Source organism: Sinohyriopsis cumingii, chromosome 3 (assembly GCF_028554795.1).
Source record: "Sinohyriopsis cumingii isolate HCF-2022 chromosome 3, ASM2855479v2, whole genome shotgun sequence".
Lineage (NCBI taxonomy): Eukaryota > Metazoa > Mollusca > Bivalvia > Unionida > Unionidae > Sinohyriopsis > Sinohyriopsis cumingii.
The window spans coordinates 39,853,201-39,873,878 of NC_142963.1; the positions used below are offsets into that span (position 1 = coordinate 39,853,201).

A 20,678-nucleotide genomic window follows, 5' to 3' on the forward strand; every position below is an offset into this window, starting at 1 on the left:
GCCATTTTTCAGCACAAGACAGGCTATACATGGCGGCCAGTTTTAATGGTGGAGGAAGAACTCGGGAAAACCCCGGAAAGAACCACCGACCCACGAGAAGCTACCGGCAAGCTTTCTCACATATCCACATTTGGCCGAGCCCGAGACTCGAACTTGGCATTATGAATGCGTGGACATCCAGCTTGTGATAGAATAACAACATTCGTCAGTTCACAACTAAACATCTGCTACCAGTTTTTTGATCTGTCAGAAAGTATACAAAAAAGTATACAAAAACTCCAGTCCAACAAATTCTTAAGTGCAGCATTTATTTACACACAGAAGCTAACATGTTAAATGAAAAAGCCGTAAACCAAAAAACTAAGAGCTGAAAGTCCCATGGCTTAAACATTTAATAAAAATGACAAACAATCTACTCATTTGAATTCAAGTCATGCTTGCAAAAACTTTAGTTTTGCAGTCTCATTTCTTACTAGAAAAAAAATGTACCTCTTGAAATGATAGGAAACAAAGACTGTTGGGCACTTTTTGCACTTAAATATACTTTTAAAAGAAACATGTTTTAACAAGAACAAAGAAAGAAACAAAATACATAAAATGTGTATGTACATATCAAATAGTTCAGACTGTACTCAATATTGGCAAGGTCACAAATGCCAGCACGTCACTAAAACTCTGCAATGTAACCAAATTTAAGAACCAAGCAATCATCTTATTGTTCCTTTTGCAATATTTTTTGTACATTTCCTAATAAGTATATTTCATATGTGTGAATAATTAAAGGTGCAAATACTTATAATTTTTAAGCATTTTAAAATACAAATTTCCATCAGAGAAATAAGAAACATTCTCCAGAAGAAAAAAAAGCAAATTATGATTTTAATGGCTGGGTGGTGTTCAAAAATAGAGGATAAGACAAATTACAGATATTATAATCTACATTATCTCCCTTTAAAACAGTTCTTAACTCATTAACCCCTGGAGGTTTTTGCCATTTTCGCCTGAAATGTGGGGAGGAAACACATTTTGTGGGCTACTTTTGAATACATCCTAATACATCAACTTCCCAGCGATTTCCCATTAACCTAATGCCTAGTTGTGTTAGAAACATCATCTTTTGTTGGCTATTTCGCTCATGCATGAGCAGAAAGGTAACAGTTGGAGTTCTCTTTTTTTGCTTAACGAACCCATACTTTTCGAATCGAGACCACTCTTTATTGCAAATGCACATCTTATCCTACTTTTTGCAAAGGTTCATCTGTCTGTGTGCAGTTCAGACCGTTCTGATTAGATCTGAGGCAAAAAAGTCTGAAATCAGGACACAAAAACAGATTCCAACCACAGGCAAATTTTGGGTGGAAAAAAAATCGGGTAGAAAAAGAGAGGTTTTTCCCCGTGTATTTTGTAGTGCAACTAAAATTATCAGATTATTTGGTATCATTGTAGAGCCACATCTGTCTACCTTTCTATAATACCACCCACTTTTAGGTATCATACATGACCTTGATGCTACAGAGCTCAGCAGAGCGCTACTACCTCCTGTCAAGTAAACGCGGCGCAAGGGGATAATGAGATGAGTAAATATCATCACTCACATGGTAGTCAAGTCTTTTTATGATTTTATCAATCCAGATTTTAACAAATCAAAAGTCAGTATTTGTTCACTTGACTTAATGAGTGACTCTGTATTTGTCCATATAGCTCCTTTAACACTGACATTATAAATCATTAACAGCGGTCTTGCTAGTTTTTTTATGTCACATCATAGCATTATTTCCTTAATTTTCTAAGCTTAATTGCAAAAACAAAATATTACTAAAAGTAAGACATCTCCCATGGGTCTTGAGATGTCTGAGTAAACAGATTTAATTATTTGGAAGCAAAATTATCACCCCTGTGATAAAGTATAGAGAATATGCATCAACTTGTTTAGACAGCTAGTCCACTATTTACCTGATGCGTGAAAGCATGAATGCTTAAATAATTACTCCTTGTAGTTAGCTCATTTGTTTCTACATCACTGGTGATGGGGTAGGCAAGCAAGTTAATGAAATCTGAAACTGGGTCAAATTGGCCTATCTAATACACTGCCTGCTCCCTCATTCTAGCATCCCTGGATAACTCGTGAACCCAATTATGAATGAAGGTGCAGGTATGAATCCCATTCTGTTTACTTAACAGAAAGTAAATGAAACAGGCCAGTTTGTTGAACATGAGTAAAATCACTATCAATCATGATCAAAATTGTCAAATTAAGCATTGATAGGTATATATATCACTTGTTTGATTGCCATAAATGGCAGTCAGTAATCAGAAATTGTCATGAAATTTGCAACATTTAATAATTAGTTAAATATTATTATATTTAACAGAAACTTTCAATGCATTGCATAGAACAATATACAACACTCTGCTTAATATAGCTGAATTGACAAATCCAGGTGTATAAATTTCCTGATTATTTCCAATGAAAGCACAGCATCAATATTTTACTGATAAACAAAATAAAATTTGAGCTTGTCATTGACGTTTCATGAAATAAATGTCTGATGTCTTAGAGAAAAAAAACAAGTTTTATTCCAAATCACCAATTACAACTGACTGTTTCACATGGGAAAAGTACTGACACAATGAATAATGCTTTTGCTGGTACACACATGAGGTGAGTTAAAACATCCTTGAATAATGTTTGTAACATTCTTTCAAAGATTGATAATCTTGACAATGAAAGTAATTTGTACAAATATAACTTTATTAAATCAAGGATAGTTATTGACAATTTTTCCTAAAGTGATTATAAAATAAGCATTCAACATTGAACCCACCTCACCTCCCACCTTCCCAATGTCAATGACCATTCCCTTCTTAAAATTTCTGAGGTCCCCCAGTAACTCATAGTCTATGTGATTGGACACTGTTGTGTGTAAGTTATCAAGGAAGAGGCATACCTAAATTTACAAAATATAACCTTTGCTTGTTAAACTGTAATTGGTTTTGTCTTTTATATATAAAAATATATTTCCAGGTGAGGGTCTTCTGCATTAAAAGACATAAATCAAAATTTTGAGCTGATCAAGAAATTTTCATAAAGAAAAGTATGTACAGTGATCGACTTAATAATTTTGTCTAAGCAGTTCATGTGTGACAGGTCTGTTTGACCCTATGCATTTCTTATTGAATGTGAAACAAAAACAGACATTTGTTTTGAAGAGATAAAAATACATGTTAAAATATGTCAGTTAAAAAAACAGCAAAACAAAACAAAATCAGAAATATTACATGGGACTCAGATTCTAACTAAATCTAGTGTAAAAAGCAAAAAACGAAAACTCCCCCAAGAACCTTTCCATCTCTATATGTATATCAAAAGATTGACATTGAAAAAAGTATCAAGTTAGAGGCTCATGTTTATAAATTTTCTTCAAGAAATAAGCACAGCATACTGCTTATACTTGCAAGTAAGTTAGATCCAATGGCAAACTGCATTTACCCAGAGCTGCGCTCATAATGCACCAGCAGATCTGGTTCTATGAAGAGTGTAAGGATTCATCAGAAGAACAAACAACATAGACCCTGTTCAACTGTCACATTATGTGATGGCAGATCAAAATGTTGTTGAGAGTTGGACCAGACTTATATGTAAGCACAGCCCACATTTAAAATGCATAATGGAATGCTTGAAAATAATACAATTTTAAAAAAGATCTCGTTGGTCCAACAATATTGCTAACATATAAAACACAGCTATGCTTAATCAATGTCATTGTATTACATGCTTTCTAAATGGTAAACGTTTTTGTTTTTTTACAAGATAAATCTGTTTGTTTATACAACTAATTAAAAAAAAGCCTCAATTAATTGTACAATCAACCATCAGTAATTTGTGATCTCATTTTCTGAAAACAATTTAACTTAAATCACGAATCTTCAATGACTGTAATTTTCACCCTATGGCCAAAGTGGTGAGGGAGTCTGGTGCAAGATGAATTGTCTTTGCATCTTACTTATTCATCCCAATTATGAAGAAAATCCATTTAGGGGTTTAGGAAATAAAGAAAAGAAGAAAGAAAAAAACTTCAACCAAAACTTAAAAAATATTTATATGACTGTGATAATGACCCCATGGACACTGGCGCAAGTAAGCATGTCAAATATTGAATTTTCTAAACTTCAGAATGATTCGTACCAGATATAAGAAGAATGCATCAAGGAGTTGAGAATATATAAGAAAATGAAAATAACATTAACCAAAACCTTAATACAAATATTCACAGTTTAAGACCTTGACCACCAAGTAAATAGGGGAAGCAAAATATGCAGAATGAATTTCCTCATCTTGATAGTAATTCTCCACCTGCAGACTTTGGGATGTAGTATAGGCCCAGTACTCCGCCCTGAATATCTTAGGAAGCTGCTAATGGACAGCCAGTGGTAGGCCCAGTACTCTGCCCTGAATGTCTTAGGAAGCTGCTAATGGACAGCCAGTGGTAGGCCCAGTACTCTGCCCTGAATGTCTTAGGAAGCTGCTGATGGACAGCCAGTGGAAGGCCCAGTACTCTGCCCTGAATCTCTCAGGAAGCTGCTAATGGACAGCCAGTGGTAGGCCCAGTACTCTGCCCTGAATGTCTTAGGAAGCTGCTAATGGACAGCCAGTGGTAGGCCCAGTACTCTGCCCTGAATATCTTAGGAAGCTGCCGATGGACAGCCAGTGGTAGGCCCAGTACTCTGCCCTGAATCTCTTAGGAAGCTGCCGATGGACAGCCAGTGGTTAGTATGCCAGCTTATAACCGAACAGGTGCAGGTAGGTTTCAATCCTACCAATGGATCTGTTTAGGTTGGTTACTGTGGTGTGTCTGTAGGCAAGGCACTTCACTTCAATTGCCTTGGTACTTAACAACCTACTCCTGTTGCTATGCCATCAAACATTAAACCAAACCAATCCAAGTCATAATGGTTCAGGCCAAATATGATGAGAATCAATCAAGGGATTTCAGATATGCATGCAATAAAAAAATCATTTACCCATACATTAAGAAATTATGGAAGCCACTGCCACCAACTGTAACAAACAGTACTGCAATATTACAATATTAACACGGACTCAACAAGAAACATACCTGTATATGAATGAGACTTACTGTACATAACCTTTATCCACTGATAGATGCTTGACTAAAGGAAATAACTGTTAGAAGGTTTTATTGTGCATGATTAATAACCTTTGTGTATAACCTGACTGAGACATTTGAGAATATAAATTATCAAATTTACATAAACACATTACATAGAATTAAACTTACAAAAATCAGCTTATTATTTTAAACAATCCAAAATCTTTACAGCAAGGAACAAGGACTAATAGTATTTCATCACGGTGTGCCTCATAAACCACCCAAAAACATGCTCAACATTTATTCTCTTCGACTTTTATTTTGACTTAATTTGTTTTAGGTTGCTTCACCTTTAGAGACCACAAAGTTGGGTAAGAGTTAAATTTTCAAAATGAATAAAACTTTGAAAAACAGTCCACTTTTAACAAAACTAGCAGAAAACTTAATCATTATATGTATTTTACTAACTTGGCATTTGACATACAATCTGTCATTTGTGCCTATACCACAGTTTATGTAGCCACTTTTTGAAGATGTAATATGAATGTTTGTCATAGAAAATATGAATTTCACTGATATGTCAACAAATATTTATATCCATCAAAAACATACAAAATGTAAACATCTTTTTCTTAACATCTATTGCATAAGTAATTGATACTTTCATTTTGTATTCTGTTTTCAGAAGTTAGTATAATAATGTCTTCTAGGTGGAGGAAACAGAAGAACCAGGGTGATCAGTCAAATAACCTTGCATGTGTTGAAAATAGAAGTAAAATCCTGGATTGCACAGATGCAATGAAGTGGGTTGACTCCACCTTTAACCCTCACTTAATAGGACGTGCTAAATTCCATGTGAAATTTCAGGAACAATAAAAGTTCCATAACTCAGCCAATGTTAGGGACACAACTTATGAATGTCTTAAGAGCTCACCCATTTAATAGGTTAGGTTAACATTATAAGGCTTTCATTTCTGAATTTACAACCAAACTGTTTGGTCAGTTGGCAGAGCTGGTTTGTTAACAATTATAGTGGTTTAGAAAACTCTCACTGTAAGTTGCTGTGGGAAAATATGAGTTTAATCAACGAAAAAAGTATATGGCAAGAAACTTATAACATGCAGTACAAATAATATCATGAATTATGTGTTGATATACTTGAGCCATGCAAATTTTAGTCTACACTAGTTTAAAACACTATAAAACATCCCCCAGCACTAACATTGTACATTTTGTATCCCACATTTAGCATAAGCATTACATTAACACTTATAAATATATAGAACAATTTAAAACTGAATACAGTTTAATGAAACCAGTGCTCAATAAGTACCATATATGTAATTTTCTTAACTTACAAAAAAATGAAGTTACATGTTTCATAAAGGCATAGTGATTTTGTTCAAGGAGTTTTAAAAATCTTTCAAGCAGTTATATTATTACATAAATTGAACTTGCTACATGCACTGTTTTGATGTTCTACCATATAAATGTCTTTAAAAGTAGAAGCAAAACACATATCTGTGTCATGACAGCAAAGGTAGGCTATTCTATCTGGTAACAGTGTCATATGTCTTTTGATCCAACCAATTTTATCCCATTTTCCATATTCATTAATAAATCTTTGGAAAATATGTAAATAACAATTATTCTGCATTTGGAAAGTGATATATTTTATTCTGTTCAAAATATTTTGCATTCCCTCTAACAAATTTAAGGATTTTTAAAAGAAAATTCAAGAAGTATTTAAGTAATTCTGGGATTTGGAATTTAAAATCTACAAATTTAAATCCTTAACAAAACTTTAACATTAAAGTAATGAAGAAAAGAACAAGTAGTAAGTGTCACAAATAAAACAAATTTGTATCCAACCAGATATGTGATCAAAAGGATGCAGGCTCAAATTCTACCGTCAGACCAGTCTGAGTTACCCACTGCAGTGTATCCTTGGGCAAGGTATTCCAACTTTCTTGGCATTAAATAACCAACCCATGCTGTGGTGACAAACATTAAACTAAATCAACTTCTTGATTTTCACTGTTGGTAGATCACCCAATTAAAATGAAATTGTATAAATCATCATAGATAAACTGCAGATGACCTTGCAAAAAATTGATCTGACAAGACTGATTTGATTTCTGGGGAAGACAAACAAAGCTGGTTCTGACTGTATAATTTAAAAGAATGATCTATATTTTCTTTCGATCTTTTAACCTTCAACTAAAGAATAAACACAGCTAATACAGATCTGAAGAGCAGTGTCAGATACTGTACACATGAGATATATGATGGTACAGCATGGACTTAGCCAATAATAGCAGAGTGGTGGAAGATATGTTAATTTTAACTTTATTGAATCATATAATTAACCAGGTTTAGCTAAAGACTAACATCAGATCAACCATACTATTGTGCAGCCAAATTATCAATATTTAGGGTGCTAATAACTGCAACATTTTGTGAAAGACAGAAAAGCACCATAATTTCTATTAAATAGGCCCTTCCAAATACTGAGCCATTATATGCAGATTTCTTTGATGCAAACAATAATACCTTTATTTACATATTTAAAAAATCATTCAAACATGAGACAAGGTCTGACACAAAGACAAAGGATTTCATTAACTGACTGTTAAACAGCAGTAACAATGACCTGCTTAATTGCTTCTTCAATCACCAATTAGTGCTTTTGTAAAGCATGGGCTTAAGTTCAAATTTCTTCCTTACATTTTATATAATCTATTTATATTACATCTGAATCAAATGTTAAAATGTTTCCATTCAGTAAACCCTGGATGAAAATAAAGGCTGTAGACATAAACTTGACCAAGAGAAAATTACCAATAATTGCTGACCAGTTAAAGCTGCAAATAAGAGCACCTGAGATTTGTTTCATGCCTGTAGTCTTACAACTGCCTTGAAATGCATGAACAAATACATAGACCATTCAAATATTACTTACTGTACACAGAAGCAAATAGGCAATACATCATTTGACTTGTATCTTCATTGTTGCTTGGCAACAATGAATCAAAACTTACAGCAAGGCTGTTTATTAACAATAAGTTTAACGACAATGTCAGAAATGATTTTTGTAGATAAAGTCATTGCTCAGATAATCAACCAAGCAAGAACAAGGTTTGATATATAAAACATAGTTAATATGAAAATAGAATCACAAAGAAGCATGATTATCAACTGACAACACCCAAATTTATTTCCAGGTAATCTATAGTGTACCCTGGTAGTTCTCCACATAAATGAAAATTCCAAAACTATGACAGCAAAATGTTAGCCATTTCAGAGAGATGGTCAAAATATAGCATTTGAACAGCTTCACTGGGAACTCAAATGCATGAACAAGCAGAGAAAAACAAGTTAGAGAGACCTGTTTGGGGGCATTTCACTTAATGTTTTAAATTTTGCTTCTTATATTTTGTACCAGTTATTAAGAATTATATTTATCTCCAATGGCTACACACTAAAAACACTGCAAAATTACACATTATCTCATTTAGGATTTCATGATGGCATTCATATATCCCTACCCCAAAAAATGATCAAAACAGAAAAACATACAAATTCTCTATTACATTTCCAGCCCCCTCAAAAAAGGTTTTTCAACTGATGTTTTTTCCTAGAAAATCATTCTTCGAGACTAGCTGTAGTTACAATGATCCATATGGTTATATTGAAAACTACTACATGTAAATGTCAGATCCAACTACAGAGACCCATTTCTGCCATCACACAATGTGCTGATATATGTGGTTCTAGGCAGTCTGGTTGGAGTAAGCATTAGAAAACACAATGAAGACCCTGATCTGTCCATGCATTTTGCAACAGCAGAACAGGACATCTTATAAGCAAGGATATCTGGTAGAGAAACAAATGCAACAACAGCTTATGAATAACAAAATGGAAAATATGCATCATTTGACAAGTCTGAAATTACCAAAGCATTTACAAAACGGAGATGCAAAATATGTACAACAGGAAAAGATATTTCAATCTAAATAGCATAATTCCGCAATATTTTTCATCTTTCCTTATTTCTGTACTAATGATTAAATGAAAACAGAAAACTGTCTGCAAATGACATCAGTTTACATCTTATATGACATGTTATTATTTCATCTAGAAATCATACTTGGAATTTATTAGAATGACATCATACTTGAATCTTAAGTTTCATTGTAAACTTGATGAAATCAAATAAAATATTTTTCTAGCTTTCTTCATCTGTAATGCATTTTCATTTTAATATATGTAGTTGCTCTGTGTGGTTGATTTTTCAATAGACGGCATCACATCTTCTACTTTTGACTTCAAAGGTGTATATTGCTTGGTGCTGGGACGTCCACCACGTCTTCCTTGTTTCCCTTCAATGACGAAAGCAATGATCTGAAGAGAGAACAAAATAGTAGGGACAATTATTACCTTACAAATGTTCATTTTTTGATACATCTCAAAACTAGAAAAATCAGCAAAATTATAAAAAACACAACCCAGAATTTATGAAAACATATAGATTCAAAATTATCAGAAAATACCTTCTTGGACAATATTTCCATCATCAAAATTCACACAAACATTTTTTGTTATGAACTTGATCGATGAAATGCAAGCCTTTGCTCCATGAAATAGGACTGAAAATCATATACCACCGGTCATTAGCATGACTTACTACAGTAATACGTATCTGTATGAACTTAACCGTTAAAGTTCAAAAGAAGAGATGTACTATTTGTAACTGAGATATCCAAGTGGTAAAATATAATAATCAGCAAAGAGCCAAATATCTAAGAAGTTCTGAATATTTTTTTTATAGAAAATTCTGAACATATTTTTATTTTTTCTTCTTTGTACCCATCAATAAATTTGATGCCAATAGACACAATGTTCTGTAAATTGACCTGCAGCTTCAAATATAATTAGCAGGACATATGCATAATATATATGTATGACACAACAAAGGTTAATGACAGTGACATAAACTGGTTGGAGAAGGAGAAACAATTCTGCTTCTGAGCAATAAGCACACGTTAAAATCTGGTCACTTTCATGGTCACATGACTTGTATCAAGGCCAGCATGGAATAAGTTTATTCTGTAATAACTTGCAATATTGAGGTGGTTTCATCGTTTTCAAGATGGTTGTAAATACATGGAAGATGACCCACATTTTGGAAGGTAGTTGGTGAGTGGAAAGTGACTTCTGTAAATTTTAGGGGACAAGTTTTAAAGATGCTCAGTACGCAATGGAAGATCTATGATATTATCATGGGCATTCATCTGATAGCTGATTTTAATATAATGAAGCGGGGATGATTCTACTGTAATAATTAGGGCTGTCTATCACAATCAAAAGTTACTAAATTTTGCATGTTGGAACTTTTGTCTCATTCCATTCATCCATTACACATGTTACTAGATCAGAACCATAACTTTTTCCACACCAGATGTCATTTCTTAATCCTACAATATTTTTTAAGTATAATAATTTAGGATCCAAACTGGATCCTAATAAGTGGATAAAATAACCTTTCCAACCAGTGTAAGTTGGCCAAAATAGGATGAAGTAGGTGTAGAAAGTTCAAAACAGTAACTTCTTTCTTATGTTCATATGATGAAATATTGGATAAAAATGATCGATTCTATTTGCAGTGGACCTAGATATGTCCACTAAGACACAATTTTCTTCAGATTAGGTAAAATATTTTAGTATATTCCTGTGTGAATTTATTAGGGATTTAGCACTTGGTAATATATTTTCTGGTATTATGATGATCAAATTAGAAAAATATTAAATAAGACTTCTTTTGCTATTTTACACCTACCTCTCTGAAGGGAAAATTTATACAAATTCAATGTTTTACTTAATTATTAAAGCAAATCTGCTGAAACAAATGGGGCAGGAGGTAATGTCATGAAATTCATGTATGGTGAAATAACAGACTTAGGTGACGGTTGTGCCTGAATCATTGAGCATCATGGACCCTGTATGTACTGGTGTTTTCCAACAAACAAAATGCTGTTTAGACAACAGCTCACCATTTCCATAATGGCAAAGAGGTACATTTATTCCTTTCATGATTAGAAATTTTTTGTTTACTTGCTGTTTGGATAACTGGCTACATATTGACAATAGCTGATGCAAATATTTTATACTTTGATTTACATTAATTCAACACATGGCCTGAAATTCATCCGCCAAGGTATGCTTCGTCTAGTGTGAAATATCAAACGAATTTTTGAATGCTTTGCTTTAAATAATTATTTTCATTAATGACATTCTATTTCATGCATTTTATTGATAATGGGATATACATTTTAAACAGTGTTCAGTATTCTAGTCTGTTGACTTGATTCTTTTTGCTGCGAAGATTCCTATCCTGACATAAATCCAAACTAAGAACATGAATTTGATGTGGAACTATTTAATGGTGCCATATTATCTTAAGTCACTGTATTCCAATAACACCTATAAGTAACAAGCAGAATTATTAAAATACAGTGTTAATTTATAGATTGATAGATGAACAAACAGATAAATTTGTTTCCACTACATCAACTATTTAAAAAGGCAACTTCTCAAGAAAACAAGGACAAAATTATATAACTACTGTTACATTTTGGTTCTTAGTATTTTAATTCTCTTATATGATATTAAAGGTTATGTAAAAATTACATTTCAACAAACATTATGAGTGATGTGGTTTAGGTACTTAGAAACCATAAGCCTATGCATTAAATATTCCCTAAATATCCATTTTGTAATGAAAAATCTGAATTCTAGGGATGGAAGCCCCAACATTTTATTGTTTGAATCATCCCTGACTGAAGAATCACTGAAATTCAGAATGGTTTGTCCAAGATGGATCCTGAATTTTACTGACAGCTAATCAAAAACAGACTCAGGCTAAAACTGCCAAACTGCTACTGACAAGACTTGAATGATATGAAAGATGGATTTATTTTCTTAAATCTGACACGAGAAAATCACAAAGTCCACAAATCACACGACACAGACTGTCAGTAGAGTTTTATTTGTATTATTTTTCTAAATGCCTGGCCACACATGCATGTTTACCTGACTCTGTCAATGCCTCTAAAGAGTTGCATTAATAACTTGATAATCTGGTCAAGAAAATGTGTAGAAGTGCATGGGTTGTACTTCAAGATAATGCACTGATGTACTGCTAACCGTCTTTTTTAGAACAGGGCAATAATATTCTTAATATTCATAAATGTGTAAATACTTCTCATATGTAAAAAAAGGAATATTTTTTCCTAAAGACTTGGACAAAACAAACTGGGGCAAACCTTGAAGTAAGGACTCTTAAAATGAAATTTTATTATGGAATAGGTCTTGTACTGGTTAAAAGCTGCTTCAGGGAGATTAGAAATAAAACTTCTATTTTTATGTTGTATGTAATTCTCTACAAATTCTAATTCGACTGTTATGTTTATAACAAATTGAGTATTTATAATCATATTGCAAAGAAATCATGATTCCGTAAATTGCAGAGTTGTCTGGGTTCAGATGAAACAACAGATCATGTGGTCATGTGATGTACTACTAGCCAGTCCTCGAAATACAAACAAAAACATGGTGAGCGAGACAGACATCAAGCCATATCAATCTGAAACACTTATGGATGATTCTTCCATTTTTAACATTGATGATGATCAGAGTTCTATGCAGTCTCAATCTTACGTTATGATGAAGATAATACTTATTGTCTAACAATGTACCATTATGCATGAATACTTATCATCCAACAATGTACCATTATGCATGAATACTTATCATCCAACAATGTACCATTATGCATGAATACTTACTAACAATGTACCATTATGCATGAATACTTATCATCCAACAATGTACCATTATGCATGAATACTTATCATCCAACAATGTACCATTATGCATGAATACTTATCATCCAACAATGTACCATTATGCATGAATACTTATCATCCAGCAATGTACCATTATACTTGAATACTTATCATCCAATGATGTACCGTTATGCATGAATACTTATCATCCAACAATGTACCATTATGCATGAATACTTATCATCCAACAATGTACCATTATGCATGAATACTTATTATCCAACAATGTACCATTATGCATGAATACTTATCATCCAACAATGTACCATTATGCTTGAATACTTATCTAACAATGTACCATTATGCATGAATACTTATCATCCAACAATGTACCATTATGCATGAATACTTATCATCCAACAATGTACCATTTTGCATGAATACTTATTACTGTTATGCATGAAATTCAGAATACTTTTTGTCTAATAATAGTACCAGCATGCATGTATATGTATCTTCTAATAATAGTACCCTTATGCATGTATACTTCTTGTCTAACAATAGTACCTTTACAACAATGAATCAATACCAATTGTCTAATAATAGTACCCTTATGCATGTATACTTATCTTCTAATAACAGTACCATATATATCTATACTTGTCTTCTAATAATAGTACCATTATGCATGTATATCTATCGTCAAACAATAGAACCCTTATGTACATATGCTTGTATACTTATTGTCAAACAATAGAACCCTTAAGCATATATACTTATCGTCAAACAATAGAACCCTTATGCATGTATACTTATTGTCAAACAATAGATCCCTTATGGATGTATACTTATCGTCAAATAATAGAACCCTTACACATGTATACTTATCGTCAAACAATAGAACCCTTATGCGTGTATACTTATTGTCAAATAACAGTACCAGTATGCTGGTACCATTATGCTTCTAACAATAACTGCATCATTATGTATATATACTTATTGTCTAATAATAGTACCGTCTAATCATTTTTTTCAAAGAATATGTCCATTTTAGTATGATCCACTGAGAATAATGCCATATTTAGGCATTTGTAAATCATTTAAATATGCTCATGATTAGCGAATTGAGATATGTTTGTTTATTTAGGGTGGGACTAATATATTTGTTAGTTCAAGGCAGTAGTTCTGATGAATAGCCAAAGGTACTTCTTAAACAGTGCCAATTTTAGCCTTGACCTAGTATTTGCATATCCAAGACATTTCTTCAGGACCCCTCTCATAACATTCCTTTAAGAAATATAATGAACACAGAGTGCTGTATGTTTGATCTGAAATCAACTTGCTTGTAATAATGTATCCATGCTTTCTTAATGCCTTTATCATTTCTAAAAGAAAGAAAAAATTGTAGGCCAAGGCCCTTTCTTAGAGTACTAGTACACTCGTAAGCAACACAAAAGAGCATTGTCTTTCAAATGAAATGAACCCTAGCAACTGGCAGTCAGGATGCTGGAGTCAGTACTATGACATCAAATTATGAAAGTAACCAAATAGGCACAGAAATTATGCATAGGAGGTAATGGGGAATTCAGCTCCCAGAAAATGTACCAATAACTAAATATTGGCATGATGATTGGAGATGATGCTTCAGAATAAGGTCTTCTCCTATAGTATTTTAATTATTATTGCATGTTTTGATTGATTTCTTGTCTTCTGTAAAAAAAAAACAACCAAATTTACAAAAATGTTAATGCAAGATTTCTGTACAAAAAAGTATTCTCTCAACTGCCTTTAATTTTTGGGCCATTTTTATAACTAAAATAGTATTAATCACAACATATTTTGTAGAGTACCAAATATATTCACTTCTAAGTTGAACCATACTGCAAACAACAAAGATCCTGGTCTGCTGTAGCATAATGTGTCTACAGATCAGGTTCTATTTATTTTCTTCTACTGATTACTCTGAACAAACTGTACAGACCCAGATCGGCCAACGCATAATGCAACTGCTGATCTAGGTATGTGCAGTCTGCAGTTCGATTTACCAGTTTTGTGATATTTTCTAGCTATGACTTGGCCTTTGGAGTTAGAGATCTAACTACACTACCATGTATATATAACACATTATCTAGTTATGATGTAAATGTATATATGCAGTAAGTTTTATTAATATCTTCAATAGTTATAAAAGAACAAGCCCAACACATACAGGATCACACATAAACAGTCACTGAGTGGAAAAAAATTGCTATAAACATGATACAATGCGATGTGACAGGACAGACATACATGGGAATATTATACAGCTCCTCCAAAGATATGGCAGGGACATAAACATGTTAGTCAATGTGGGCTATGTTTATAATAACGGTCTATTATTTACACAAATAAATCCAACCAACAACAAATCTTATGACTCAGCCATTAATCATTGTGTCAAAAAATATTAATCTAACAGACCAAAGTTAGTGATGCATGAAATGCAGGTACAAGACCTACTTATATGTAGTATAATGCAATTACCAAGTTTCCTGATCCTATAATAAACAATGTCTGAAATATCAAATCAGATATAGAAAGAGCACTATAATCAGCATATTATATACCTGCCATGGAGTAAAAACTTCAACACTTCTTTTGTGTAAAACACTCTTTCACTGGTAGATAGCTGATCTTTTGAATCTAAAATCAAGAGATGTCTTGCCTTATGCAAGCTATCCAGGAAGAAAAGACACAAAACTCAAGTTATTTTGTAGATACCATTTTTCTTCTTTCATTCTCAGTAACACTGAGATTTTAATTGACTGATCCTACAAATCAAAAGGTGTTTTCAAGGTCTGTAAATGCAATTTATGAACAAAGTTTGGCCACGGCTTGTGCCAAAGAACTTGAGATCTTTGTAGAAACCATTTTCCATCTTGGAGTCTCTGACCATGACCTTTGATTATTAGCCCCAAAATCAAAAGGTTTCTTAATTGTCTCAAATGCAAGCCATCTAGGAGTATGAAGGCAGCTGTAACAGAACTAAAGTAGCTTACTAGAAATTGTGCTTCTGTCATTCTTTCTGTTCCACTGACCTTCACCTTTCATCTATTAACCCTGAAAATTAATTTTTGTGTCCCTTGCCATAAATGCAGCCAGCCACAAAGTCTGGTCAAAGTAGGTTATCAAGAACTCATATAACAGCTCAAAAACAAATTTTCCCTTAGAGTTACCATGATCTTGAATGTTGAACTTTTGATCCCAAAATTAATAAACTTGTCTTTCTTATCTCAAATGAAAACCATTTACAAACTAAGTTAGGTCAATGAATCTGTACACAAGTGAAAAACTGTGTTGCGTGGAAATAGTTTTCTTCTTTTGGTCATTGTAATCTTGACCCTTGACCTTTTGAGCCCCAAAATTATATATTAAACCACCATTTGTCATGACTACCATAGACACTTGAGAAACAAAAACTAGAATACATTTTTCAACCAATGAAGCAAGAAATATATAAAGGGGCCCATTTCTGAATCAAAAACATGGTACTCATAAAGGTCCAGCCTCTCACTAAAACCATAAGACTCCAAGTCAAATACGGCACACATATGGTAAAAAAAATGTTCAACAATGTGGACTTGTGTAAAGCAAAGTTTGCCCCCAAGCCTTTCCCATGGAACAGATCAATGAAGCTTTTCTTAATTTAAAACCTGAGAAGCAATAATGGTTGAGGTGTGCTGATGACTAAAATTTATGTTTATATTGGAGGACACACCCTGATGCAACACATTAGCAGTAACATTGGATTAGAAGAATATGTCCCCTCTATTTCACAAATGTAAGCCAAACAAAATCTCATCATACCTTGTGCTTGTTGTGGAAGACGATGTAAGATGCTACACACAGAACAATGAAGGCTAGGAAGTATATCAGGAAATGGTAGGAAGATGGAGTATCATCTTTCTCATCAGTCAGACCTTGTCCGTTGTTAGATATAGGCTGTTCTTTAATCTTATTCGAACCTGAAAGAGATCGTTATGTCGTAATCAGTAATAACTAGGTAATGATATAAAAATTTATAGAAGGAAGTATATCAGGAAATGGTAGGAAGATGGAGTGTCATCTTTCTCATCAGTGAGACTTCTGTCTTCAGATTTGGGCCCTGAACCATTATTCTTATTCAAATCTGAATGAGAACATATGCCGTTATCAGTCAATGACTTGGTAATGATATACAAAATTATAGATGGATTGAAAGAGTGATAGAAAATAGGCAAATTCACTGCATTTTGTCCACTGCCTACTGTGCAGTTATTAGTAGTAACCTGTGAAGAAATGTGACTTTCATCCTAGTGACAGAGCTGTAAAGTTACTGGGCAGACTTGAAAAGTAACCAAGGTGACATTCAACACATCTTTTAGTGACAGAATACAAGTATACAAAATTTCTTCAATTCACTTATCTTAAATACCATACATAACACAAAACAGAATGATGTTGTTGTTGTTGTGGGGTTTAACACCATTTTTCAGCACATGATAGGCTATGCATGGCGGCCAGTATTAATGGAGGAGGCAAAACCTGGGAAAACCCTGGGAAGAACCACCGACCCACGAGAAGCTACTGGCAAGCTTTCTCACATACCCACATTGGCCGAATCCTAGACTTGAACCCACGCAGACAGAGGTGAGATGGCAGTGATCCGTAACGGAGAGCGCTTTAGACCACTTGGCCACTCGGGGCCCCAAAACAGAATGAAAACATCAGCTATGTTAAAGAGTAGAAAGAAAAATACTACTAAAACCTAACATTCTGTAATGACCTTGACCCTGTAGATAGGGCCCCCAAGTTCCATCCCTTACTGTTAAATGTCACTTAAGTCATAGAATGTAAACAAAAGTATGAAGGAAAAGTTAAAATGCTGACTTGTGAACATGACCTTAAAGGTTGGACACCAATGTGGTATGAGACACGCCTGCTGATGATGTACAAGTATAACACGTTTCACCCCTTAATCTCAGTTTTTAAATAATACAGCAGAATATAAGTGACAGAAAACATGAAATATTGATTTGTGACCTTGACCTTAAATATATGATCCCCACTTTGGTATGTAATGCAGCTAATGATGATGCATAATTATACCAATTTTCATCCCTAAATCTCAAACAGCTCTCACATTAATGATTAGAATGGAAAGTGTGATGGGAAATTTAAAATATCGAGTCATGACTTTAACCTTGAACACAGGACCTCAAATGTGGGATGCGACACAACTTCTAACAATGATGTAGAAGTATATCAGATTTCAATCCCTGACGTCAAACAGCTCTCAAGTTACTAAAGTTATAGCGTGGAATGGAAAGGGAGGGAATATTTAAAATATTAACTTGTCACCTAGACCTTTAAGATGGGATCTCTAATGTGTTTTGTGACACACCTAATAATGTTATGCAAGTTTGACAGACTTTATCCCTTAGTTGCTTGAATCGTGTAAAACTGAAGGTCGAAGATAAATCTTAAAGAGCTCTCAAGTTACTAATTAGAAACCGCTCCGGTGGCCTAGTAGTTAGAGCATACGCCTCAGATTCAGGAGGTTGTGGGTTCGATCCCCTGCTGAGTCATATCAAAGACTTATAAAAATGGTGCTAACAGCTGCCTCACTTGGCACTCAGCATTAAGATGTTAGTGTTAGGACTGGTCAGTCTAGTGTCAGAATAATGTGACTGGGTGGGACGTAATGCTACATGTCTGTGGCATGATGCCCCAGTGCTAGACATCACTATAAACTGTCACACTGCAGACATCGTAGTGATATAACTAAAAAATTGTTAAAGCTATGTGAAAAATCCAAATCACACACAAACACACTAATTAGAAGGGAAAGAGTGATGGGAAATTTAAAATATTGAGTCATGACTTTAACCTTGAACACAGGACCTCAAATGTGGGATGCGACACAACTTCTAACAATGATGAAGAAGTATATCACATTTCAATCCTTGACATCAAACAGTTCTAAAGCTATAGAGTGGAAGGGAGGGATTACTTAAAATATTAACTTGTGACCTAGACTGTTAAGATGGGATCTCTATTGTGTTTTGTGGGACACCTAAAAATGATGTGCACGTTTGATAGGCTTTATCCCTTAGTTGCTTGAATCTTGTAAAACTGAAGGTCGAAGATAAAACTAGAAGCAACTGAACTGTGACCTTGATCTTAGCACTCATTACATAACTGATATCATATTGCTTCAACCAGACTGAAAAGAGTACAGTAATGGTGATGGTCACCCTGCTCACAAGCAAAACTGCTCAGGCTCACAAGCAAAATTGCTCAGAATATCTCATAAATTAACCAGTTCACAAATAGGTGAGTGGATCTGGCTTAAATTTCGTAAAATGTTAATCATGTTACCAATTAAAAACAGTACATACCAAGGTTACCGTGTATAAAGCTAACTTTAGTGAAGAATATTTATTTCAAGGTAAGGAACACGCAAGAGTCAAATGTTCTTATGCACTGCAAATTTGCTACATAAAAGTTTAAAGTTATAAATCAGAGATGATAACATTAACTACATTTATCTCACATAAAGATTTCACCCCAAATCAGTGTTGATGAAACAAACAGGTGTTGGAATATAAAAAAAAGAAAAGTTGTGCCAACCTTTGACCTTCAGATGTTTAAAAGAATTTCAGTAATTTTAATTTTTAAATTATTTCTTGAATACAAGGAATACAAGTCCTAATGCATGCTTATGTATTGATCTTTTCAATAAAATTCTTCCCACTCTTTTTTAGTTTCAAGCATTACTGTTTAACATTCAAAGACTCACCCACTAAAGTGCATTCACATACATGTTTTGCAAGAGATGAAACATTTCCAAGCAAAGATTGCGAAGATTATTTAGGTGTTTCACAAAATATACAAAGTTTAATTAAAGTAATTTTCATATATATATATATATATATATATATATATATTTTTTAAAAAAAAACAGAAGGTAAAAGAAATCAGATCTAAGTAATACGAGGTTTCATTCTGCCAGTCATTTGTAAATTGTTGGCTTAACATGTTCCCACAAAAGGAAATATACCCAGCACTATCCAATATGCAACTTCTGCTAGTCCAGCCTGTTTAGTGCTTGTGACCCAAATATAAATGTCCATGCAAGACAATTTCTCAAGAACTAGATATGTGTTAACTTTTACCACTGACCTACTGTTTTTTAGCAGGCTCTGCGAAACACATGATGCCGCATTATATAACATACTGCTTAATATACTTATGATTGCTGGTTTGGTCATCTGATGATTTTTGTTATTGTTGTTGTTGTTGTAGGGTTTAACGCCATTTTTCAGCACACGATAGGCTATACATGGTGGCCAGTATTAATGGTGGAGGAAGAACCTGGGAAAGCCCCGGAAAGAACCACCAACCCACCAACTAATGATCTATATGAGTATAACAAACTGGACAGGAGAGAGTGATGTAAAAGTTTAATCACTTTAATATTTTCATTAGGAGATAAACTTGGATGCATTCTTTTCAGTACATTCAACAGAAATGCCTATTATTAGTTGTGAAATGGGTATCTCGAGTAGAAAGGATTGTATTTACTGTAAAATAAATAGCCTCCAGTTTTTTAGAATGGCTTTCTTTGTTGTTAAGCTTTATGTAAGTTGAATTTCTTTTTGTTATACCAAACTTGTACTTTATTACGCATAAGCTGAAC

At 33.6% G+C, this 20,678-nt stretch overlaps 1 protein-coding gene across 6 annotated transcripts in view; it reads right to left on the reverse strand.

The window, feature by feature from the left end:
• Positions 1-289: 289 nt before the first annotated feature.
• The window catches only part of LOC149802745 (uncharacterized), a 135,141-nt gene continuing 114,752 nt past the window's right edge, over positions 290-20,678 (reverse strand). For all 6 annotated transcript variants that reach the window (XM_089952158.1, XM_089952159.1, XM_089952157.1 and 3 more), the window contains 2 exons: positions 16,805-16,962; positions 290-9,515 (listed from right to left, as the gene is read on the reverse strand). In XM_089952158.1, the coding sequence (XP_089808284.1) occupies positions 9,372-9,515; positions 16,805-16,962 (302 nt within the window). In that variant the 3' untranslated portion in view covers positions 290-9,371. The remainder of the gene's footprint in view (positions 9,516-16,804; positions 16,963-20,678) is intronic.